At 45.5% G+C, this 26,261-nt stretch overlaps 1 protein-coding gene and 3 non-coding genes across 4 annotated transcripts; all 4 read right to left on the bottom strand.

Moving 5' to 3' along the window:
* Positions 1-590: 590 nt before the first annotated feature.
* On the bottom strand, positions 591-19,024 carry CCT6A (chaperonin containing TCP1 subunit 6A). Its single transcript, XM_044285298.1, has 14 exons — positions 18,775-19,024; positions 16,124-16,187; positions 15,482-15,616; positions 11,168-11,341; positions 10,248-10,351; positions 9,393-9,503; positions 8,303-8,462; positions 7,636-7,718; positions 7,457-7,553; positions 7,225-7,372; positions 3,577-3,710; positions 2,976-3,078; positions 1,013-1,085; positions 591-870 (listed from the first exon to the last, which is right to left on the bottom strand). The coding sequence occupies exons 1-14, from the start codon at positions 18,909-18,911 to the stop codon at positions 798-800; spliced, it is 1,596 nt and encodes a 531-aa protein (XP_044141233.1). The 5' UTR covers positions 18,912-19,024; the 3' UTR covers positions 591-797.
* LOC122933541 lies at positions 1,752-1,881 on the bottom strand. The gene has a single exon (XR_006388493.1). It is a non-coding gene; the product is annotated as a small nucleolar RNA SNORA22 (small nucleolar RNA).
* On the bottom strand, positions 8,132-8,265 carry LOC122933542. The gene has a single exon (XR_006388494.1). It is a non-coding gene; the product is annotated as a small nucleolar RNA SNORA22 (small nucleolar RNA).
* On the bottom strand, positions 9,568-9,697 carry LOC122933537. Its single transcript, XR_006388489.1, has one exon. It is a non-coding gene; the product is annotated as a small nucleolar RNA SNORA15 (small nucleolar RNA).
* Positions 19,025-26,261: the final 7,237 nt, after the last annotated feature.

Below are 26,261 nucleotides of genomic sequence, written 5' to 3'. Positions count from 1 at the left end.
CACAGATCCCCCTCTCCATAACCACGTCGTCCACAGATCCCCCTCTCCATAACCGCGTCGTCCACAGATCCCCCTCTCCATAACCGCGTCGTCCACAGATCCCCCTCTCCATAACCGCGCCGTCCACAGATCCCCCTCTCCATAACCGCGCCGTCCACAGATCCCCCTCTCCATAACCGCGCCGTCCACAGATCCCCCTCTCCATAACCGCGCCGTCCACAGATCCCTCTCCATAACCGCGCCGTCCACAGATCCCCCTCTCCATAACCGCGCCGTCCACAGATCCCCCTCTCCATAACCGCGCCGTCCACAGATCCCCCTCTCCATAACCGCGTCGTCCACAGATCCCCCATAATAGTGTCGTCCACAGATCCCCCATAATAGTGTCGTCCACAATTTGTTTTAATATGGCCTTTGAACATCATTTTTCAAGTAAGATCATATAAACCTCTGTTTTGTAATCGTAGAAATTAATCGGCAACTAATCGATTATTCAAATAATCGTTAGCTGCAGCCCTACTTTCGACTTCTTTGTAGCAACCATACATACCAAAAATAACTGACAAGGAGTTTAAAGCCTACACGTCGTGAAGATTAGACTTCTTTTTATTGAGTACAAAGACTGGGGGGTCAGCTTGTACACTTCAGTGCCATAAAAAACTGAAATAAATAAATTCTGAACGTTAAATCAAACATATTAATAGGTGCTATCGTTTTGCAGTTTTAAGTGACGTGAATTCACTGGAGCCACCAGCAAATCAAGTGGAGCATAGGAAATGCAGAAAGCCGCTTTTTATTCATCCTTTCAGAGAGGACATTCCTGCTCTCATTATCTCATCCACCAACAGGATATTGCTGGCAATAACAGTGCTAGAAGAAAAAGAAAGGGGGTCAGTAATGTAAAAAGGCAAACTCCAAATGTCACGCAGAATATACCCCAGTTTAGGAGAGCATTCAGCAGAGTATCGTGGCTCCATCATGTTCTACCAGTTTACATGTGGCCTAGACCTACCAGGAATGAAGCAGCTGCTTCTTAACATTGTAATTGTCCCAAATTCCTGCTTCTGACGACACCATTGGTTCACCTTTGGAAGAGAAGAAAGAAATGACAAGTCTTGTACACACTAACACTTGTTAGGAATAACTTTAGGTTGAGGGATTATTTTATAGCAATACATGGATCTCTCCACAGAGCAAGCATTCAGTACATACAGGGGTTCTCCAGGAAGAGTATTACTATGCAATGAATAGGGAATCATTATTACTGCAATACACATGCAACGAGAGAGTCTTTAAATGTACATGATATTTTCCTGCCTCCTCGGCAGCCACAATTCTGGTCTACCTTCTACATTTTGTGGTGAACAACACATGCTTGGTAGGTTCCCTGCAGTCATCTTTCATTGATCTCTACTTCTAAATTCATAGAAATAGATTACTACATCTCTCTAGACAGCAGAGAATGAAATTGGGTAGAAAGGTGCCATTTATTAGTGGAATCTAGTGCTGAGTGAGAGGGACTATTTTCTATGCAAGGAAGATGTTAAGAGCTGACTGACTTGTGACAAGCTACTGCCCAATGCCAAAAAAGTAAAAAAAAAAAAACCTAGAGATGCAGAGGGGCAAGTAAAGATAAATGCGGTGAAAATTACACCAGAGAACTTTTTGCATTTATATAGCTATTGTAGTTAAAATAATGCAGGGATCTGTGGGATAAAGCACAACAAAAAGCTAACACGTCACAAAACATTCCATGTGCTGTTCTCCTGAATACGTGCAGAAGAACATCATCTTCCAACGCAGAGGAAAGAGAACAGAATGATATAGCACAGAACTATAACCAAGGGAGCCACGGAGCACGCTTGGGTGTTCTCTGTGCAACATTATGGAAAACAGACATATTTCCATAACGGATCCATCCCGTTTCCGTTATGCAGCCCATAGACTTCTATGACAGAATGAATAACTGAATGCCTCTAAAGACCATCAGAATTGCGTTATGGTCCGTGGTAACGGAATCCATAACAATTCTGCTTTTACCAAAATAGGAAATTCGCTCATCTCTAATCACTTCCAACCCCATTTCTAATAGCTGTATCTCCCGATGCAGAGGGGAGAACGCTGTTATCCCGGTCTCATTTTAAAACTTAGATTAGTTGCTGCAAGAGTTAAAGCAGTGCTCCCCTTGAGATCACAGCCAGTCTAAAAGGGGAAAGCTGACAGCCTGCAGTATGAGAAAATAAAAATTTACATCATAATCGTAGTGACCCACAGAATAGTTATGTTATTTATGGCGTTATAAAAAAAAAAAAATGGGGGGGGGGACGGACATGTTATCAGTCCGTAAAGCTAATTTTGGGGGTTACAACAGTAAGGGGTAAAATGTATCCATGTCCCCGGAGCCGAGAACACAACCATATTTTTGGTTCATGTCTGATCTACATTTTTAGCGGTTGGGACAATGAATGCTCTTCAAAAAAAGGCAGACATACTATTCTTGTCCAATTTGCGGACATCAGGTATTTCTATTAGAAATACTAAGGAAAGGGCCGGATGCACAGTCTGTATCCATTTACAGACCTCCAAATACATAAGGCCTAAAATGACTCAAAACACACATTACTCCGTTCCTACACATATCTGATGATCTTAGATGTATGTAGGGACAGCATTTAGGGGTCAGGGGCCATTTTCCCCCCAAATGTAACATCCTGTAGTCACTAGTCTCTCCAGGACTAACACCAGGGAGGTGAAGAAAAAAAAAAAAAAGAAAAAAAAATGAATTACAAAATAAACCTTTGAAAAATGACTTTAAAAACTCAAGACACAACATGAAAAAAATAAAATAAAAAAATATAAGCCTGTAAGTGCGCCCAACCCTGCCAAGAGCCACTGTAAGCAAAGGACAGGTAGCACTGCAGAGTCAAAAAAGACAAAGTATGAAAAAGGTTAAGAGTCCTTTAAGCAAACGATACCTGTATTAAGGTCAACACCAATGAGCTGCCTGGATTCTGCATATTCTGTCTGAAGTTTTACTAATGTTTCTTGAGCGTCATATCCAGAGTTCTGTGCAAGAACCTAAAATAAACAAGATGTAAGCTCCAGAGAACAATGCAGTATCTACAAAGTGAAAGGCAAATGCAGGTGCATTATCAAAACCAGGCCCCTTTAAAGGGGTTGTGCAGGTTCACGATACTGCCAACGTTTCCCCAGGAAAGGTCATCAATACCATGACACTGCACAACAGTGGAGGAACAATGACAGTCGACTGCTACACAATTTGCTCCTAACTGGGCCCAATATGAATATCAACTACCAGAGGTGGGCAACCTGCGGCACTCCAGTTGTGAAACAAAAATTCCCAGCATGCTCCATTTATTTCTGAGAGTTCTAAGGAGAGTAGAGCAAGTATGCATGCTGGGAGTTGTAGTTCAACAGCTAGAGTGCTGCAGATCTGTCTCCACAAATAAGTGGCACCAAAATATAAAAATTGTCCATTTTTGACTTTCTAAACCTGCGGGATTTAAAAAAACTTTATACAAAACCCTAACAATTGGCAGTAATCACTCTTAATACCTTGGGAATGATGAGGAGAGCATCAGCAAATGCTTGCACACCAAGCTGGGCTCGGCCCTTCACATTTGGCTTGTGTTTGACAAGAGCATCAGCAATTGCTACTTCTACGGCTCCTGCCCCGGGTATAACACAGCCTGAATAGAAAAAGATTAGAGAACACTATATTAATATCTAGAAGCCTCCAGCTCCACATGCATCTCTTACCACATACAATTACAGGAATGTCTGGCCCTTGCTAGTCACTTTACAGTCATGTAACCAAGTAGTCTAGCATTTCTGGACAGCCTTCAGCTGGTATAGAAAGGTGATGCATGATATTTGTTATAAACACGTTAGCTAATATAGCTGTCAGATTATCACATGGCAACCATTACTGGAGGATAAAATTACTTGCAAAGGCAAAAAACAAATGCAATTAAGAGGATTTTATATATACCTCCTAGCGGCAGCAGCCATACCCATGGTTGTGTTTCCCTCAATGACACTGGTGTGGAAAATACATCAATTACTCTTACCGGTAATAGGTTTTCCATGAGCCCATGACAGCACCTGTGAGAGATCCTCCCCCTTTCAGACAGGAAACAGGAACTTCCCAGATATTTAAAAGGGTCCTCTGTATTCCACTGCTCAGTTTGTGACAAGATTCCTAGGACCGCCAAAACACCTGTATACAGTGAAACTTAGTACATCATACATATATATTTGCTCTTTCAGCATATCTCCTAAGATAACCTCTATGAACCTAAAATTATAAATAATAATTTGGGGGAGGGGAATAATGTAGGTGCTGTCAACAGGCTCATGGGAAAACGTATTACCGGTAAGAGTAATCAATGTATTTCCATTACGCCCCATGACAGCACCTGTGAGATTAGATATAGATAATTTTAGGGTGGGACTACCGCCTGTAGCACCTTTCTCCCAAAGGACAGGTCCTGAATGGACAATAAGTCCAATCTGTAATGTTTGTAAAACGCAGACAGAGCTCCAAGATGCAGCTCTACAAGTTTGGTCAATAGTGGCACACCCGTTCTCTGCCCAAGATGAAGCTAGTGCCCTCGTAGAATGGGCAGAGAATCCTGTAGGAACCTGGAGACCTGCTAGAGAATAGGCTAAGCCTATTGTCTTCAAGATCCATCTTGCTAAAGTAGAGCTTGTAACTTTTAACCCTCTATATGGACCCTGAAACTGAACAAAAAGTTGGGTAGAACTATCTCACGGGATGTATGAAAATCCAAGAACTTTTGGTAGGAAAGCAGGATGCGATTTAAACACTATCCTATCTTCTAGTACAAAAGGTGTAAGGTAAAGAGGCAGATAAGGCCTCTTTCACACTTGCGTTGTCCGAATCCGGCGTGTACTCCACTTGCTGGAATTACACGCCAGAAAAACACAAGTGTACTGAAAGCATTTGAAGACTGATCAGTCTTCAAAATGCTTTCAGTGTTACTATGGCACCTAGGACGCTATTAAAGTCCTGGTCGCCATAGTAGGAGCGGGGAGCGGTATACTTACCATACGTGCGGCTCCCGGGGCGCTCCAGAGTGACGTCAGAGCTCCCCATGCGCATGGATGACGTGCCATGCGATCACGTCATCCATGTGCGTGGGGCGCCCTGATGTCACTCGGGAGCCGCACGGATGGCAAGTATGCTGCTCCCCGCTACACTTTACAATGGCTGCCAGGATTTTAGCGTCCCGGCAGCCATGGTAACCACTCTAAAAAAGCTAAACGTCGTATCCGGCAATGCGCTGAAACGACGTTTAGCTTAAGGCCGGATCAATGCCTTTCAATGGGCATTCATTCCGGATCCGGCCTTGCGGCAAGTCTTCAGTTTTTTGGCCGGAGCAAAAAGCGCAGCATGCTGCAGTATTTTCTCCGGCCAAAAAACGTTCCGGAACTGAAGACATCCTGAACGGATTTCACTCCATTCAGAATGCATTAGGATAATCCTGATCAGGATTCTTCCGGCATAGAGCCCTGACGACGGAACTCTGTCTTCTGCCGGAAGACAAGAACGCAGGTGTGAAAGAGCCCTAAGATGGAAAGCTCCCCAACTTGTCTAGCAGATGTAACCGCTACCAGAAATGCAGTTTTGTAAGACAACATATATTGAAGGAAATAGAATCTAGGGACTCAAATGGACTTTTGGTTAACAGACAGTACTAAATTAAGATCCCAGGGAGCTGCCTTGACCTTAAAGGAATAACATGAATGACCCCACTTAAGTAACCTTTTAACCCAGGGATGGGTAGCCAACTTGCAGTTTGCAGTCAAATAGCGCACTGAGGGCAGAGATCTGGACTTGGAGTGCTGGGTTTTAATTTCTTGTTGAGACCCTTTTGTAGAAAATCTATAATTAATGGAATATTGTGTGAGCCCAGATCTATGCCTGAATCTACAAATTGAATAAAGGTCTTCCAAACCCTCAAATAAATGTTAGAGGTAACCTTTCTACTAGCTAGTAGAGTTTCTACCACTTGTTCCGATAGACCCCTGGCCTTAAAGAATTGCTTCTCAAAATCAAGGCCGTTAAGTGTAACTTCTTCACTTCTGGGTGACGTAGAGGCCCCTATTAGCAAGTCCTTCTCTGGCAGTATCCAGGGATCTGAAAGATAGCCTTCTTAACCAGGCAAACCATACTCTACTCGGCTAGAATGGGGCTATTAAGAACACAGTTGCCTCCTCCCTCCTGATCTTCTGAATTACTCTGGGTAACAGGCCGAAAAGCATAAACCAGATCCCTGCCCCAAGGTTGAGACAGGGCATCTATCCCCAGGGACAGATCTGACAGACAATTTTTTTTTTGGGCATTTCTTGTTTTCTCTGGATGCAAACAGGTCTAGCGTTGGGGGATCCACACAGAGCTTTTATCTGTGTGCCTGCTCAGAAAGTCTGCATGGCAGTTCTGAGCCTTTTAGGTGTACTGCTCAGAGGGATAGAATCTTTCCCTCCATCAGTTGGAAAATTAAAGATTGCATTTTGTATGCCTTCAAGGGGTATGGAGGGAAGATCTGGCTGTCCAGTCAAAACCTGTTGCTGCACTGCTGCTCCCTCCATGTTGGCTGGCCGGTGTCCCCTTTTGAATAGGCCCCACACTGCCCGCCATGTTTCTTAGCCCCTCCCCTTCTTGTTCAGGTGAAACGCACGCATCACTTGGCGCGTGCACCCGTAACAGGCCTGCCGATAGCATGAGAAGAGGATGACTCCACCCCCACCCCACAGAACTTCAGCAGTCGCAGACCAAAGTGTACGAGGTGCCACCAGGGATCCCCCCCATGGCTTGTGTGAAGAGGGAACGACCAGGCTTTACAGCAACTCCTAGTAGAGACTTACACCGACATGTACCTCCCATAGGTTTTTAGGCAATTAACCTAGAGGTCCTGCAGCCCCCTAATATACCTGCTGCTAGCATGTATTCCTTTACCCTAATTTTATGTATTTACAAGTGTAATTGATTGATTTTAGACATTAAATACGTACTCCATAAGTAAATGTGCCTATGGACAGGAAGAAACTAAGCAGTGGAATACAGAGGAACCTTTTAAAGATCTGGGAAGTTCCCGTTTCCTGTCCAAAATGGGGAGGATCTCTCACAAGTGCCGTCATGGGGCGTAATGGAAAACTTAATTTATAACTTCAACTCACCGTCCTCTATGGCATTTTTAACTGCCCTCAGGCCATCCCTAATGGCATCTTTAATTTGGGTTAGAGTGTGTTTATTTGGCCCCTTGACCAGCAGGGTGACAGAACGTGGATTTTCACATTCTTCTATAAACGTAAACTTCTCTTCACCCTGAAAATTAAAGTCTATAAACATTACAGGGCATAGACACAAATGAACGCAGTTCTAGTATGTATTGGGGGCTAAGATACATACCAAGGTGTACTCATAAACAAGACCAGCATGACCCAAGCAATCAGGGGTGAGATCATCCACAGAGTTCATTGCAGTGCCACCACAGGCCAGGGTAAGCCTAGGAAAATGGCAGCACTTAAGCTCCAGTTGTAACATGTACATACAAGACATAACTGACGGCAGTGGAGGACTCCACTCACCTTTCCATGTTTCTTCTCTTCGCTCTACGGAGAGCTACAATCCCTTCTTTAGCAAGAGCATCCAATGAGAATGGGTCAATTCCCTAAAAGGGGCAGGAAGACTGCTTGTAAGTGAACAGAAAGCCAAATATCCAAACATGGGTGCGGACAGCACACAGACAACTTCCAACGAATGAGTGTGCAATCGTGAAAAAATAAAAATAAAATATTAACGGACAGACAAAATACAGTCGTGTGCATAAAGCCTTAACGGGCCCAGTGCACAAGACTCGCTGGGCAGTGAATAGTTGTCTCAGCAACCGGGCCAGGCAGTGTACAGTTGAAACGTCTCCACACCCAATACCTAGACAAACCCCTTCTTAAGCCAGTTTTACCCTGTTTGAGCAGCCGCACAAATGCAGAACAAAGACCTGCCCGACCTCTCAGTGATCCACACTAGAGTTTAGAGGAAAGTTTGCTTCGTAAGCAAACAGTATTACGCCAAGCACTTCTGTCAGCATGTACTGTTCATCTGAATACATCCCGGGAAATCAAGTTTTCACCAGACGCAGAGGAAAAAGAACAGCATCACTCTAGCACAAGATAAATGCCAAGGGTGCTACAAATCACACTTGGGTGTTCTTTGTGCAGCTTATGGGGTACAGAGAAAAGGTTGGCCAAATCTCACCTTCTGGTTTAGCACTATGAAACCTTTGCCAGAATCTCCACACACTTTATGCTTCAGGGCTACGATTTTATTTACCCTCTCCTCTATAAATTTTCTCTCAGCTTTCACTAGTTTTTCTCGCTCCTCTGCGCTTTTGTAGAAAAATCCAGAATTGACTTCACTGTGTGTGGAGGGGAAGAAATACACACATTTTACAAACACAATATTCCCACATTTTCCAGTTAAGTATGAGGATACAATAAAGAGCGCCCCCCCCCCCCCCCCAAAGACTCTTCTAGAATATTTAATTGTTCTATAATATAAAAACCAATAAAAAGAGGCAGCAACCAGTCGCAAGCCTGTCTGGCTGTGTCTTCTGCAAAGGTGCAGAGAACGTTCAGGACATGAGCAGATGCAGGAGGCCTTGCAGCCATGGACGTGCTGAATGTTGTAGGCATCAACAATCCCGACACTATATACTTTTTTCTCTCTCATATTCAGTCTCTTATCCTCTCTATCAAACAACGGGAGATGGATCTGGTATGCTAGGGTCCAGCAATCTTAACAGGGTTATGGGATTTCTCATATTGATGAGCTGACCTCAGGATAAGTCATCAATATCAGATTGGCAGCACCTCCACCGATCAGCTGTTTGAAGACACCATGGTGCTGGTGCGAACGCTGCGTTCACTTCAGTGTTTACCTGCTCGCTGTCCTCACTGCAGCACTTGTATACAACCGAGCTGCTGTAATTACACTGCCCGCCACTGCAATGTCGACAGAAAGCAGGTAAAAGGTGGAGAAGGCAGTGCTCACATCACCGCCATGGTGTCTCCAAACAACTCATCCGTGGGAGTTCCAGGAGTTAGACCCGTGCCAATCTGATATTGATGACCAATCCTAGGGATAGGTCACTATGAGAGACCAGACAACCCCTTTAACGGACTATAAGGATACATTTGAGGCAATGTAAAAGCACATCACAAGGCTATCCTAATCAGCCAAAAATGAAAGTGAGCAGAGGCATGTAAATAGGAATTTCCCATTTTTATGTAATGTCTTCTCATACCCAATAGGTCCTCATGTAGACTACAAACCCACACATACTTACGTTTTCTCATACTCCAAGGACACATTGCAAGTGAGAATAAAGGCATCTTCCACTCTCTTCTTCATGTCTGGATGACGAGCCCCATGATCAAGTACAAGTCCTCGTATTAACCTAGAAGAAATGGAACCATTCAGCTAACAGGAATAGCAATGCATCACCGATACTGTATTACTACGAGTGTCCACAATTGTGCTAGTAAGCTGCCAACAATGGAAAGCAAACTATCAAAAGCACGCATGTCTTTTACTTTAGCATGGTGTCTGACTGCAAAATCTACCACAAGGTAATGCAGAATTCATCCATGCAGCTGTTTTTCAGACTGGCTTTTTCTAAGAGCATCTATACAAGTTAAAGGGGTTATCCAGGAAGTAATGATTTTTCAGCTGTCTCTGGTGGGCGCAGCCAGCTCCTGTGGATTTCAAGCGCTGTAGTGTATAGCAGTTAGGCTTGGCATTGCAGTTCAGCCCCATTTAAGTCAGTAGGGCTGAGCAGCAACTAAGCCATGTGACTAAGCCGGTGCTCAGAGCTCCAGCCTCTTTTAATACTCGATTGGTGGGGTCCCGGTTCCTGCTGATCTGATATATTGATGACCTATCCAGAGGATAGGTCATCAATATAAATTCCCAAATAACCCTTTTAAAGAGATTTTCTGGGAATTAGTTTCTGCCCCCCCCCCCCCCCCTCCATGCTCCATAGCCTGCATCACCTATTGAAAAAGATTCATACATGGCTGCTCCCTGCCACTCCTGCGCACTGGCTCCTGTTTGTCCATCTTCTGGAGCCAGCAGGCAAGTATGAATCTTTTAACAGGTAATCTATGTATAATCTTTAACATACCAAATTACTACTACTTACTTAGTGTCACTGTCCGTTTTATGCTTCATCTCCATAATTTCCACCATGTACAAGTCAATTGGTTCATTGGGTTGCCTTATGGCCAAAACAGAGTCCACAACAGCCTGTAAGCACAATGCAGTCAATGAGGTTTAGATGTTCAAGTATTTAATGGGTTTTGCCAAGTGTTTTATCCTCAGGATAGGTCAAATATCTGATTGGTGGGGAGGGTCTGACTGACCAGCAGGCTCCCGATTACTGAAAGCCAGTGGATGAGGCTGAGCTGCGAGACCAAGCACAGCCGCCATCTAACGGACGGCACTGTGCTTGGTAAGCTGCAAGGAAACTGTGGCACTTGGTCTCCTCAAACAGCTCAATGGCAAGGGTCCCTGGTTTCAGACCCTTACTGATCAGATACTGATGACTAGTGTTGAGCGAAGCGAGCTTCGGACGCTTCAAAACTTCCGAAAGCTACTGTACGGAGATCTGTCTATACAATATTAGAATGTATGGGCTCTGATGAGCCGAAGTTATTCACAAAGTCGCTCGTGACTTTGTTGGATAACTTCAGTAGTTGATTTTAAAGTGGAAAACCACATTAAAACTTGAAACTGAACTCGTACCTTGGAACGGAGAGCTGAGTTTGGTTTTCCACCTTAAAACTCAACTACCAAAGTTATGAATAACTTACTTCGGCTCATCAGAGTCCATACATTCTAATATCGTACGGAGACTGATCTCTACAGTAGTATTCTGAAATTTTGAACAAAGTGACTACGGATGAAGCATTCGAAGCTCGCTTTGCTCAACATTACTGATGACCTACCCTGAGGTCATCAGTATAACACACTCAAAACCCCTTTAACAAAAAATGCGCCTATTTAGAGCATATCGGCAGCTACAATATTATACCCGCATGAAAAGAATCAGACAATATCTACCTCTGTTAAGACATCAGCCAGCTCAGCATGAACTTTGGTGCGGAGTGAAGTCCTGGCCACGTTAATAAGGGTCTCTCTGTCCATTTCTTTAGATACCTTAATCTCATCCAAGACTTTAAGTGCTTTTTCTTTTGCAGCTTCAAATCCTTCAGTGACAATTCTGGGATGAAGGCCCTAAAAACAAAACTCACAGCTCAAAGGGGAGAAGCAATGTGATTAACACATAGAACTGGATAAATGCATTTTGTGACCTATACTTCTGAAAGCCTAGGACCAGCAACTTCTTCATATAGGTTGAAATCTATAGAACCTTCCTAGTACAATGTTTCCATCAGTGTCTGACCAAGCATTGACAGGGATTTGTACTCAGACATCCATTAATCTGCAATTCTACCTCCAAGCTCGGTGCACTCCCTGATCCTATCCTGCAGTCAGTGCTTTCAGTTAGCAGGGCTTATCCTTCCACCTCCTCCTCTATACACTGTTCAGCTCCTGGTTTACCTCAGATAGTGCTACACCAAGCTCAGTGCACTCCCTGATCATATCCTGCAGTCAGTGCTTTCAGTTAGCAGGGCTTATCCTTCCACCTCCTCCTCTATACACTGTCCAGCTCCTGGTTTACCTCAGATAGTGCTACACCAAGCTCAGTGCACTCCCTGATCATATCCTGCAGTCAGGGCTTTCAGTTAGCAGGGCTTATCCTTCCTCCTCTATACACCGTCTAGCTCCTGGTTTACCTCAGATAGTGCTACACCAAGCTCGGTGCACTCCCTGATCATATCCTGCAGTCAGTGCTTTGTTAGCAGGGCTTATCCTTCCTCCTCTATACACCGTCTAGCTCCTGGTTTACCTCAGATAGTGCTACACCAAGCTCTGTGCACTTCCTGATCATATCCTGCAGTCAGTGCTTTCAGTTAGCAGGGCTTATCCTTCCACCTCCTCCTCTATACACTGTTCAGCTCCTGGTTTACCTCAGATAGTGCTACACCAAGCTCAGTGCACTCCCTGATCATATCCTGCAGTCAGTGCTTTCAGTTAGCAGGGCTTATCCTTCCACCTCCTCCTCTATACACTGTCCAGCTCCTGGTTTACCTCAGATAGTGCTACACCAAGCTCAGTGCACTCCCTGATCATATCCTGCAGTCAGTGCTTTCAGTTAGCAGGGCTTATCCTTCCTCCTCTATACACTGTCCAGCTCCTGGTTTACCTCAGATCATATCCTGCAGTCAGGGCTTTCAGTTAGCAGGGCTTATCCTTCCTCCTCTATACACCGTCTAGCTCCTGGTTTACCTCAGATAGTGCAACACCAGCTCTGTGCACTTCCTGATCATATCCTGCAGTCAGTGCTTTCAGTTAGCAGGGCTTATCCTTCCTCCTCTATACACCGTCTAGCTCCTGGTTTACCTCAGATAGTGCTACACCAAGCTCGGTGCACTCCCTGATCATATCCTGCAGTCAGTGCTTTGTTAGCAGGGCTTATCCTTCCTCCTCTATACACCGTCTAGCTCCTGGTTTACCTCAGATAGTGCTACACCAAGCTCGGTGCACTCCCTGATCATATCCTGCAGTCAGTGCTTTCAGTTAGCAGGGCTTATCCTTCCACCTCCTCCTCTATACACTGTCCAGCTCCTGGTTTACCTCAGATAGTGCTACACCAAGCTCAGTGCACTCCCTGATCATATCCTGCAGTCAGTGCTTTCAGTTAGCAGGGCTTATCCTTCCACCTCCTCCTCTATACACTGTCCAGCTCCTGGTTTACCTCAGATAGTGCTACACCAAGCTCAGTGCACTCCCTGATCATATCCTGCAGTCAGTGCTTTCAGTTAGCAGGGCTTATCCTTCCTCCTCTATACACTGTCCAGCTCCTGGTTTACCTCAGATCATATCCTGCAGTCAGGGCTTTCAGTTAGCAGGGCTTATCCTTCCTCCTCTATACACCGTCTAGCTCCTGGTTTACCTCAGATAGTGCAACACCAGCTCTGTGCACTTCCTGATCATATCCTGCAGTCAGTGCTTTCAGTTAGCAGGGCTTATCCTTCCTCCTCTATACACCGTCTAGCTCCTGGTTTACCTCAGATAGTGCTACACCAAGCTCGGTGCACTCCCTGATCATATCCTGCAGTCAGTGCTTTGTTAGCAGGGCTTATCCTTCCTCCTCTATACACCGTCTAGCTCCTGGTTTACCTCAGATAGTGCTACACCAAGCTCGGTGCACTCCCTGATCATATCCTGCAGTCAGTGCTTTCAGTTAGCAGGGCTTATCCTTCCACCTCCTCCTCTATACACTGTTCAGCTCCTGGTTTACCTCAGATAGTGCTACACCAAGCTCAGTGCACTCCCTGATCATATCCTGCAGTCAGTGCTTTCAGTTAGCAGGGGTTATCCTTCCACCTCCTCCTCTATACACTGTCCAGCTCCTGGTTTACCTCAGATAGTGCTACACCAAGCTCGGTGCACTCCCTGATCATATCCTGCAGTCAGTGCTTTCAGTTAGCAGGGCTTATCCTTCCACCTCCTCCTCTATACACTGTTCAGCTCCTGGTTTACCTCAGATAGTGCTACACCAAGCTCAGTGCACTCCCTGATCATATCCTGCAGTCAGTGCTTTCAGTTAGCAGGGCTTATCCTTCCACCTCCTCCTCTATACACTGTCCAGCTCCTGGTTTACCTCAGATAGTGCTACACCAAGCTCAGTGCACTCCCTGATCATATCCTGCAGTCAGTGCTTTCAGTTAGCAGGGCTTATCCTTCCTCCTCTATACACTGTCCAGCTCCTGGTTTACCTCAGATCATATCCTGCAGTCAGGGCTTTCAGTTAGCAGGGCTTATCCTTCCTCCTCTATACACCGTCTAGCTCCTGGTTTACCTCAGATAGTGCTACACCAAGCTCTGTGCACTTCCTGATCATATCCTGCAGTCAGTGCTTTCAGTTAGCAGGGCTTATCCTTCCACCTCCTCCTCTATACACTGTTCAGCTCCTGGTTTACCTCAGATAGTGCTACACCAAGCTCAGTGCACTCCCTGATCATATCCTGCAGTCAGTGCTTTCAGTTAGCAGGGCTTATCCTTCCTCCTCTATACACTGTCCAGCTCCTGGTTTACCTCAGATAGTGCTACACCAAGCTCAGTGCACTCCCTGATCATATCCTGCAGTCAGTGCTTTCAGTTAGCAGGGCTTATCCTTCCTCCTCTATACACTGTCCAGCTCCTGGTTTACCTCAGATCATATCCTGCAGTCAGGGCTTTCAGTTAGCAGGGCTTATCCTTCCTCCTCTATACACCGTCTAGCTCCTGGTTTACCTCAGATAGTGCTACACCAAGCTCGGTGCACTCCCTGATCATATCCTGCAGTCAGTGCTTTCAGTTAGCAGGGCTTATCCTTCCACCTCCTCCTCTATACACTGTCCAGCTCCTGGTTTACCTCAGATAGTGCTACATCAAGCTCGGTGCACTCCCTGATCATATCCTGCAGTCAGTGCTTTCAGTTAGCAGGGCTTATCCTTCCACCTCCTCCTCTATACACTGTCCAGCTCCTGGTTTACCTCAGATAGTGCTACACCAAGCTCAGTGCACTCCCTGATCATATCCTGCAGTCAGTGCTTTCAGTTAGCAGGGCTTATCCTTCCTCCTCTATACACTGTCCAGCTCCTGGTTTACCTCAGATCATATCCTGCAGTCAGGGCTTTCAGTTAGCAGGGCTTATCCTTCCTCCTCTATACACCGTCTAGCTCCTGGTTTACCTCAGATAGTGCTACACCAGCTCTGTGCACTTCCTGATCATATCCTGCAGTCAGGGCTTTCAGTTAGCAGGGCTTATCCTTCCTCCTCTATACACCGTCTAGCTCCTGGTTTACCTCAGATAGTGCTACACCAAGCTCTGTGCACTCCCTGATCATATCCTGCAGTCAGGGCTTTCAGTTAGCAGGGCTTATCCTTCCTCCTCTATACACCGTCTAGCTCCTGGTTTACCTCAGATAGTGCTACACCAAGCTCTGTGCACTTCCTGATCATATCCTGCAGTCAGGGCTTTCAGTTAGCAGGGCTTATCCTTCCTCCTCTATACACCGTCTAGCTCCTGGTTTACCTCAGATAGTGCTACACCAAGCTCTGTGCACTTCCTGATCATATCCTGCAGTCAGGGCTTTCAGTTAGCAGGGCTTATCCTTCCTCCTCTATACACCGTCTAGCTCCTGGTTTACCTCAGATAGTGCTACACCAAGCTCTGTGCACTTCCTGATCATATCCTGCAGTCAGGGCTTTCAGTTAGCAGGGCTTATCCTTCCTCCTCTATACACTGTCCAGCTCCTGGTTTACCTCAGATATGTAGAGATCAGCTTGCTTTAGCAGCTCCCCGATGATCAAAACATTGGAGGTTGTTCCATCCCCGGTAATGTCATCTTGGGCGGTGGCTACTTTTGCAATCAAGGAGGCTGTTGGATGCTGAATTTGCTATAAAAAAAAAAAAAAAATTACACAAAAACAGAATTTCTGTAGGAACTTATTCTGCGTCTGCTTTCCATTCGCAAAAGGTCCAAGTTCAGGCTGTTTTATCACTGCGGATGATCCATTTTTTGCATCCACATAAATAGCAATTTTTCCAATTTCTACAAACTTAAAAAAATGAACCCTCCACTCAGGTGATACCATCTGCAGGCTGTGGTTTTCACAAACCACACTGAAGAGAATGGCACGTTCCGGCCACAAGACTGACCAAAGTAACAGACCAACAGTCCATGAAAAAACTATAGTGCTTGAATGTATCATTCTCCCCCCCCCCCCGGAGAACACTGATGTGTGAATAAGCCCTAAGGCTAGGATCACACACCGTTTTCACCCAAAGCCATTTAGTGGTTCCATGAAGACTGATACTTTTTTTGCCACTCTGTAGAGGGTTCAAGAAAGTGGCCAGAAAAACTGCACGTGTGATACCAGACGAAAATTCATCTTTATACATACCATTTCATGGAGGAGGACATTGCCGTCCTTGGTAAGCTTGATATCCCCAGATCCAGAGACCAACCTGTTCAAAAGAAACCATAGCAGGTGACCATTTCACACAAAACTAGTTCTACCCTACGAAGAGGGTTTGATGTTCAGGATAACTACTCCTCGTACATACACTGACTTCATGTGTCATGTCTGGCAATGGTGGCATGCTGAAGGCTGTGGTCTTACTAGAGTTGTTGCAGGTATCGAAATATCAATACTTTTGTCCTGGTATCGGTTCGGTACCGGGATTTGCCTTTTTATCGATACTAGGCTGCGCAGCCTAGTATCAGAACATGGAGCGAGCTGCTGTCAGCGCACGCCATGTTCCCTCAGCAGCACAGGGGAGAAGGAGTCGCTCTTCCTCCCCCTGGGCCGCCGCCGCTGCCAAGGAGGAGAGAGGGGCGGACACACTGCGCCACCAATGAAAATTAACGTCTGATACAGATACAGGAGGCGGGTGCAGCGGCAGAATCGCGTAGCCTGCACCTGACCTCTGTGACAGGGAGCTTGTTGCCGCAGCTGATCGCAGCGCCGTCATAGAGGTTGGGTGCCCACTATGCGAGTCTGCCGCCGCACACGCATCGTGTATTAGACATTCATTATCATTTGTTACGCAGTGCGCCCTCCCCCCAGTATTAAAAACATTGGTGGCAGTGGCCACAGGGTCCCCTCTTCATTGGTGGTGCAGTGGCAGCTTCCGATCGGAGCCCCAGCAGTGTAATCCTGAGGCTCCGATCGATTACCATGGCAGCCAGGACGCCACTGAAGCCCTGGCAGCCTTGGTAATCTCCCTTCTGCTGTGTGCACTATGCACATGGCAGCAGAGAGTGTCTGAAGTCCTATTCACCCTAATAGATCTCTATTAGGGTGAATAGGACAAGGGATCCCAGGTTCTAGCCCCTAAGGGGAAAATAGTCAAGTAAAAAAAAAAAAAAATAAACACCAAAATATCAAGAATAAATCACCCGCAGAGTAGGGAAGGGAGATCTGCCACCTGCTCAGTGTATAAATGAAAGCAACATGTGGTAAGAGGACCCCTTTGTGCTGCAGGAGATTAACCCTTTAGGGGGAGTGAGGGCAGGCGGGATTAGCCTCAGGGTGAGGGCAGTGGCGGCCATCTTAACCGAATAGTGAAATTGCAGTTTTATGCAGACTGGTTGCTAAGGGCTGAATCGTATTAAATATGGGGTAAGTCAGTCTAATAGTAACTGATTCTGGAATATCATGTTATTAGTAGTAGGCTTCAGAGTGAGAATGCATGTCTCAGTAATCCAATCTGATTGGCTGGCAGGGAGCTGCTGGCTACAGCAAATGTGTATGGAAAGTGAGGGAAAGCAGTTTTGGCCTCAGAAAGCTGGCAGAGGAGCCATCTTGAAAAGGTCCTCATATTGTGGATGTTTAAACAGCCGTAACTAAGGGAAAAACTCAAGGAAAACAGTGGTATGTGAAGAAACTAGAGATTGCTTTATGCATAATGCTGCAGCAGTAATATATGCTAAAATTGATTTTTTTATGAAAACATGACTATTACACTTTAAGATCAAAAAAGGGTACTTTCACACTTGTGTTATTCTATCCTAGGGGGTATATACCGGAAAAGAACTGATCAGTTATACCCCCATGCATTCTGAATAGAGAGCTATCCGTTCAGGATATCTTCGGTTCAGTCTTTTTGACTGATCAGGACAGAGATAATACTGCAGCATGCTACAGTTTTATCTCCAGCCCAAAAAAAACTGAAGACTTGCATGAATGCCGGATAGCAATGCAATTTTTCTTACTGATCAGGATCCTTATAAGTCTTAGGCTACATTCACACTGGCATTTTGAATTCAGTTTGTGAGATCAGTTTCAGGGCTCTCACAAACGGCTCAAAACAGATTAGTTCAGCCCTAATGTATTCTGAATGGATAAGGATCCGCTCAGAATGCATCAGTTTGGCTCCATTTCACTCTAGATGCGGACTCTAAAACTCAGCTTGCAGCGTTCTGGTTTCTGCCTGGCGATGCGGAGCCAAACAGATCTGTCCTGACTTACAATGTAAATCAATGGGGGACGGTTCCGTTTTCACTGACAATATGGTGCAATTGAAAATGGATCCGTCCCCCATTGACTTTCAATGTAAGTCAAGACGGATCCGTTTTGACTTAGACTTTATTTTAAAGAATAATGCAAGCATATCCGTTCTTAATGGAGACAAGTGTTTGCATTATAGGTGCGGATCCGTCTGTGCAGATACAAGATGGATCCGCACAAAACTCGTGTGAAAGTAGCCTTACAAATGCCATCAGTTGGCATACGTTTTGCCGGATCACTCTGCCCCCAAGTGTGAAAGTAGCCTAATAGTGCTACAAAAAGCCAAAGCGCAGATCTAATGTTTCCCTATGGGATTCCATGAGGTCACCCAGACATAAGACCTCATGCATCTTCCAGAAGGAGGAGTCAGAGAAGGGAAGGAGTGAGGAGATCAGTGTACTGCAATACAAAGAAGTAACCCTATGTGAAAATAGGCGAGGAACGAGGGGTGGCACCGCCCGCACTTCAGTCGGCTGCTCCCATTCAACCCCCACAACCTGCAATAAAAGGCACGTGACAGAAAACTCGAGCCGCCGTCTTACATCTTCATGGTCCCCTTAGGCCCGAGGTTGGTCCGCAGCACATCCTGTAGCCCGCGGGCGGCGCTGATATTAACGGCCAGAGCCGCATGGGCCCGGGCCACCTCGGCTTTCGGGTTCAGGGCCTTCACGGCGGACATTGTGGTGGGGCAGGAGGCTCGGGAGAGTCAGAGAAGAACCGTCTGCCGCACGTCCCGATGGCAAGAGACTGGGGCCGGCTCTTCCAGAACAATCTAGCATGCTCGGCCAGGAATCCCCGCCCAGCGTTCTATCTGATTGGCTGCGGCAAGAGGCGCTGCTCTGTGATTGGAGGACGTGTTAGCTAATCTCGCGAGATCTAAAAGGAACGTTATAACCGGTGAGAGGAAGTGGCTGTTACGTTACCAGGCGGGAGGCGGCTGCGCAGCAGAAAGTGTGCGGCTATTGTCAGTCATAGACACCTGGAGCAGACATTTTTCTATTTCTGCACTAGACATGCTTAATCTGAACAAGTGGCAGTAAATTTCTGTGACAGAAAACCAGTCTATTGCAGAAATCCATGTGCTTCCCGCCATAACAACCCCATTCACGTGAATAGGACTGAATTTAACAATCTTCCAGGCTGATGCCTTTGTTAGCTTAGCAGTAAAGATGAGGACTGCAGACCTCCGCTAACATTCGGCAGATCACGTCTGTTCGGATGAGTGAAGTTCAGGTATAGGGTGAATTGCGTTATAGATTTAGTTACCTCGACTATAACTCAATTCACGCCTTTAGAGGCATTCTGTCCTAATGGAAGTCTAAGGCCTGCATAACGGATCTTTCCGGTTTCCGTTATGCTGGAAAGATCCGTTATGCAGGAGTCCTCTCCAGTATAACGGAAACCGGACCGATCCGTTACGCTGGCCGTAGACCTCTATTATAACGGAATGCCTCTAAAGGCATGTTATGCATTCTGGCCTTGAATTGCGTTATGGTCCGTGGTAACAGAATCCATAACCAATTCACCATATACCCAAACTTCAAAAACTTAACTTCACTCATCCCTAAAAAAAAAGACGTGAAAACGGTCTAAAAGAAAACGCCCCGGCTGTCTGTCACAACCAATCACAGCCTAGCTTCTATTTCACATTCTTCTCTTGAAAGCTAAAGGGTTATTCTGGATTCACAAGTACCCCCTGCTACTTGGAGGGGCTGCAGCCTCTGTCCTGATCACCTACATGCCCTCTACAATAGCATACTTACCCACTTCACAATTGGTAAATTCATAGTTGCCAACTGATTTTCAGAGACACTCCCAGCAAATTTGTGACGAAAATGGACAGAGCTAACCATAACTCCGACAATAAGTGGGTGTTTCTGGGGCGTGGTTTTGAATGCCCCAATTTTACTAAACGAAATGTTGGCAAGTATCGAAATTTGGGACAAATAAGCTTCACCCTGGGAATGCCCCCAAACAGGGCTAGGTGTCGCTCAGTCTCATTCAAGTGACTCGGGATGAACTCTAATACCAAGCATGGTTGCTATCCAATGGGGGGCGCTGTGAAGGCCATAGAGCTTACCAGAGCTCCAGTGAGCGCCAAGGCTTCCTCAAACAGCTTATTGGCGGGGTTCCTGGAGTCAGACCCCCACCAATCTCATTGATGACCTATCCTGACGATAGGCCGCCCTTATGTGTATCCTGGAGAACTCTTTTAATGGGCTGAAGCTACAGTTACCCTGCACTGCCACTACTATTATAGACGGCAAGCTGCTTATCGTCAGGGGTAACAGGAGTCGGACCCCCACCAATCTGATATTGATGACCTTGTTAGCTCTCCTAAATTGTCTGTATTAGTAAGTACGTTTATTCCCTGTAATAAAGCAATCCTTGTGTTTTTGGGCCAAGATTTACTAATCCTATAGATGGTGTAAGCTTAGCCCAGCTGTCTAAGGGCTCATGCACACGAATGCGTGTGCCCCATGCCTGTACTGCGGCCTGCATACATCGTGTCCGCAATATACAGGCACCAGCCCTGTGCACTCCATATCACTGACCCATTGACTTGAAATGGGTCCACAATCGTCAAGATATGGAACAGGGGCATGGATCGGATGCCCACGGAATCACTTACATGAGATTTTGGTCCGTGCCTCCACGCCGCAGAACATGTCCTATTTTTTTTGCGGTGCGGACTCTCTTACGGACCTATTTAAGTAAATGAGTCCGCAAATGGCGGACACACGAACAGTGCTCATGCGTTGCGGACCCCTATTTGTGGTCGACGGCACGGGGCACACACGTTTGTATGAACAGACCCTCAACCAGCACCAGATGTATCACAGGGGCTCAGGCTGGATGATGAATGTGGTGCAGGGATGGACACTGTTCTCTGACTCTATACCAACTACTGGCAGACTTACTTTGAGATAGAACTTTTCGCCAGAATTGTGGTGCATTTTTGATGTAAAATGGTGCATCTCAGCCCCCTCTCTCCTTGTTGAACAAGTCGGAGTTGCACCAAAATTGTCCTACTTTTTAGACATTCTAGACACAGACACATTAGTAAATCTGGACCTCTGTCTTTTGCCATTCCTCAGTTATTCTTACTGAAAATATATGATTAAATTGACCGCTGGATGTGTCCATATACAGTCTGATGCTATCAGCACTGACTGAACAGCTTCAGGTTGTGTAGGGACATGCCCCACTAATAAGAGATGTACCCAAGGGAATGTGTCAGCAGGAAATTCACTGGTAAACCAGGCACAATCACTCTCTAGTCTTATCTCATACTACCTCTTAGACCCCTTTCACACAAGCAAGTTTTCTGCGCATGTGCGATGTGTGACGTGAAAGCATAGCACCCGCACTCAATCCTGATCCGTACATGAGCGTTTTTTTCACGCATCATTTCTGCGTTGCGTGAGAATCGCAGCATGTTCTAGATTGTTTTTCTCAACGCAGCCCTGGCCCCATAGAAGTGAATCCTGACACAATCCGTATCGTTTGTGTGTAAGTGGCCTTAATTGGCTTACTTTCACTAGAAGTTTATCCCAAGTTTGCATCTTAAGCTATGACCCGTTTCCTACTAAACCACACCTTTTCACTGAGCCTTGCCCCCTTGTCAGAAGTGGCAGAAAACCATATTACTTACCAGTAATTTCCCTTTCATGAATACTCCATGATGGCATACCATGAGAGATGACCCGCCTCCAACCAGGTAGGGACAGGAAGAATAAATAGGACCCTCTTCCAGCTCCTCCTCAGTGTTTTTCTGAACCGACAGCCTAGAGAGCCTTTATTCCTTTTTTTTCTTTTCACACACATATATATACCTTCACCTATCAACGTCATATAATGTGTATGTAACTATACATATATTTTATTTATATACACTGAACAAAAATATAAAAGCAACACTTTCGGTTTTTCTCCCATTTTGCATGATCTGAACTCAAAGATCTGAAACATTTTCTACATACACAAAAGGTGCTCATTAGCATGAGTATTGCACAGGTGTGCCTTAGACTGCCCACAATAAAAGACCACTCTGAAATGTGCAGTTTGATCACACAGCACAATGCCACAGATGTCGCAACGTTTGAGGGAGCGTGCAATTGGCATTCTGACTGCAGGAATGTCTACCAGAGCTGTTGCCCATGCAATGAATGTTCATTTCTCTACCATAAGCAGTCTCCAAAGGAGTTTCAGAGAATTTGGCAGTACATTCAACCGGCCTCACAACCACAGACCAGGTGTAACCACACCAGCATGTTCACTTTCATGATCGTCTGAGACCAGCCACCCGGACAGCTGCAGCAACAATCGGTTTAAAGGGTTTCTACCACTTCAGTTTGACCAAATTAGCTTTCAGACACTAGCGATCTGCTAGTGTCTGATCTCCATAACCATGCAATTCTTAGACCTTTGTGTGGAGCCGTTTCATTAAAAAACTAACTTTTATTCCTATGCAAATGAGCCTCTAGGTACTATAGGGGCATCTTTTCAGCACCTAGAGGCTCGGTCTACTCACACTGTATGCCCGCCCATCTCGTCTTGAATGCCTGCCTCCATCACAGCCATCGGACGAATTCTCGCGCCTGCGCCGACTACTTCACAGTGAGGAAGCCAGCATCAGGAGAGCGGCCTTCACTCACTACGCCTGTGCCGAAGACAGAAGTGAACGGCGCAGGCGCGTGAATTCGTCCGATGGCTGTGATGGAGGCAGGCATTCAAGACGAGATGGGCGGGCATACAGTGTGAGTAGACTGAGCCTCTAGGTTGAGCAATAACCCAACTTTTGCTGTAGAAGGGAAACGGGACAATAGCTTTTTAAGCCAACAGATTCAGAATACCTTCTAGTTTTCTTTATAGAACCACCGATTTTTGAACTGGTGTTACTCTGAAGAGGGTGGAGGAAGATGAAAGGAAATATTGTAACCCCTTGATACAAATTTTAGAACCCAAGGATTTACGGTAATTTATTCCCATTCTTTTATGAAAAATTTGAGTCTTTCTCCCACCTGAAGCCTGGCATCATTGTTTGGAAGTCTCAGTATTTTTGGCATTAAACAGGAACCCTCTGTTTCTACTCTTCTGGCTTTTCCCCCTGGACCACTGTCCTTCTCTGGTAGATCTTTTGGCCTGAAAGGAACTTCCTTGTTTAACTTGGCGAACGGGAAATTTTCTTTTACTCTGTTCTCGAGGAAAGGATTTTTTAGAATCCAATGCCTTTTCTAGAATACTTTCTAAGTCTTAGACGAATATCAGGTTACCATGAAATGGCAAACTACATATTGGAACTGATGTCACCTGTCCAAGATTTCAACCAAAGTGCCCTTCTAGCCACAACCGCTAATCCCATCGTTCTTGCAGTCATCCTAACCGATTCCGCTGTGGAATTAGATAAGAAATCAACTGCTTTTAATAAAAGAGGGAAAGGCTCATTCATAGGTAGCAACTTCTTTCAAAAGGGATTCTAACTGCAATAACCATCCTTTAAGGGATCTAGCGACTGAGGTGGCAGCTACATTTGGTTTAAACAGGGCAGCAGCAGAATCACAGGTTTTCTTCAGACCTGAATCTACTTTTAAATCGATGGGGTTCTTTAGGGACCCTATGTCCTTAAAGGAAAGAGTATTTGCTCCTTTCACTAGTTTTGATAGTGACATCTACTTTCAGGCAGGAAGTCAATAAGGCCTCATCATCTTCACTAAAAGGCTAGGAGACGTCTAATAGTTTTTGGAATGATTAACTTTCTATCTGGAATTTTCCTTCTCTTTCTATTAATTCCTGCATGTTTTTGTGGACTGGAAAAACTCGCTAAACATCTGGTCCTGGACGGGTCTATGGACCTTCTCATCCGAGAGATCCATGATCACTCTGACCGCTTTGATTAACTTTCGTATCCTCAGACGAAAAGAGAAAACTTTTAAAAATTCCGTATCGGATCCCGATACTTTCTGAATCTGAGGAGGAACTAGGGTAGCCCAACTTAGGTTCCCTATGCTTTGTGGTAGATGAACCAGGCCTAGGCCCAGGATTTTCAGGTAGGGCTGCCCACATCTCTTCCCTGATTACATCCCTTAATTTCTGTTATAGAAGGAACCAGGTCCTTTTTCATATTCACAGTACATTTTTTACTGTATGTTTCAGGTAATTTTACCGAACATATTACACATCTCTTCATTTTAGCTCTCTGAGCCCCATCTTTATCACTCTGCATTCATACAGGAAGAGAGGGAGACAGAGGTACAAGGGGTTAGCATAAGTCAATGTATACCACATCCCCCTGAGACGTCTCCATCTGACTTGTACCAAGTTCAGACATTGTCTGGCCTCTTGACATCTGACCCCTTTAAATATCTCTTACCAGCAGCCCTCAGATCAGAGTGAGACATTAGCCTTGATCCCATGTGCCAATTGTAGCTCCGCCCTCTCAGAGGGCATCTGCATACCGGAAGTACCTGCTGGAACGCACATGGACCACATCCGACTTCCGGTGACTTAATCACAAGCGCCGAAATTATAGGGTTGCAATGAGGAGCTTCTACACGACTGAAGGAACTGAGTGTCCGGTCTGCACATGGACCCCCACATCCAGCGCGCAGAGCGGGAGGTAAGGAGCAGAGTCCCCCATAGACCTACCAGCACCTCAAAACCCAACTAGGGCATGGTACTGGCTGCTTCCCTCATGTGGAAAGGCATTTCAATTAAATACAGCCAACCTCTGCCTACCTCTAAAATCCTTTACCCTAAGTTCACACTTGAGCGTTTTACAGCGCGTTCCTACTCGCTGTAAAACGCGCAACACATGAAAACCAATGCTTCCCTATGGGGCTGGTTCACATTTTCGCGTTTTACAGCGCGTTTGAACGCGCTGTAAAACGCCCGACGCTCAAACAAGTACAGGAGCTTTTTTTGGCGCGTTTGACGCGCGTTTGGGCCATAGACTCTTTGGACAACACTGCTGTCAATCACCCAAACGCGCGTCAAACGCGCGTTTACTATTACAAGAAACGCGCATAAAAACGCGCGACAAAATCGCGCGTTTGCGAAACGCTTAGGTGTGAAACCAGGGTTAAGGGGTTGTCACATTCCAGTATTTTTTTTTTTTACAGACCGTTGGTCAGTAAAAAATAAATAAAAAATAATCACCGGGACATGCACTATTTTGATCCATGATGTGGTCCAAGCACGCCCATTGAAGTCTATAGGTCTGTGAAACTCACTGACACAACATGGATGGCATCCATATTGTGTATGTTTTTCACTAAAGACTAATAGATTCTTTGGAAATTAATTTTCAGCTAAGCAATGTCAGTGCATTACGTATGGCACACGGATGGTAAAAACTGACATTTTCACAGATTAAACCCCTTAGGCCTCTTGCACACGACCTAATGTATTTTGTGGTCCGCAAAAACCGGATCCGCAAAAAATACAGATGACATCCGTGTGCATTCCATATTTTGCAAAACAGAACAGCTGGCCCTTCATGGATCAGTACTCTCCTTGTCCGTAATGCGGACAATAATAGCACATGTTCTATTTATTGGCGGAACGGAAAGGGTAAATTACTCTTACCGGTAATTGGATTTTCCAATAGCCTCCACAACGGCATTCACAGGAGGGTGTCCCCGCCTCCAGGACAGGAAACAACGAGGAAGCACAGGATTTAAAGGAGCCTCCTCCCCTTACCTTACCAGTCAATAAGAGAGGACACAGAAGTGATGCATAAAAAATTATATATTATAGTAAACAAATTACATCATTCGTCTACATTTAAAGTTTGGGAGGGAAACCAATGCCGTTGTGGAGGCTATTGGAAAATCCAATTACCGGTAAGAGTAATTTACCCTTTTCCCCGGCGCCTCCACAACGGCATTCACAGGAGGACTAACAGAGTAATCAATATCAGGGGGGGGCCACAGTAGATAGAACCTCACGACCAAAGGACAAGTCCTGATCCCTTACTACATCTAGCTTATAGTGCCTAAAAAAAGTCATAGGGTTGGCCCATGTGGCG

Source organism: Bufo gargarizans, chromosome 3 (assembly GCF_014858855.1).
Source record: "Bufo gargarizans isolate SCDJY-AF-19 chromosome 3, ASM1485885v1, whole genome shotgun sequence".
Taxonomy (NCBI): Eukaryota; Metazoa; Chordata; class Amphibia; order Anura; family Bufonidae; genus Bufo; species Bufo gargarizans.
This window is presented reverse-complemented; position numbering and strand designations above follow the sequence as displayed.

Coding starts and splice junctions, on each gene's coding strand:
- CCT6A (XM_044285298.1), bottom strand. CDS start 18,911: ATGTCCGCCGTGAAGGCCCTGAACCCGAAAGCCGAGGTGGCCCGGGCC. Junction 9,504..10,247: donor AAAACGGACAGTGACACTAA/GTAAGTAGTAGT, acceptor CATTTCTTCTAG/GTTAATACGAGGACTTGTAC. Junction 871..1,012: donor AAGCAGCTGCTTCATTCCTG/GTAGGTCTAGGC, acceptor TTTTTCTTCTAG/CACTGTTATTGCCAGCAATA.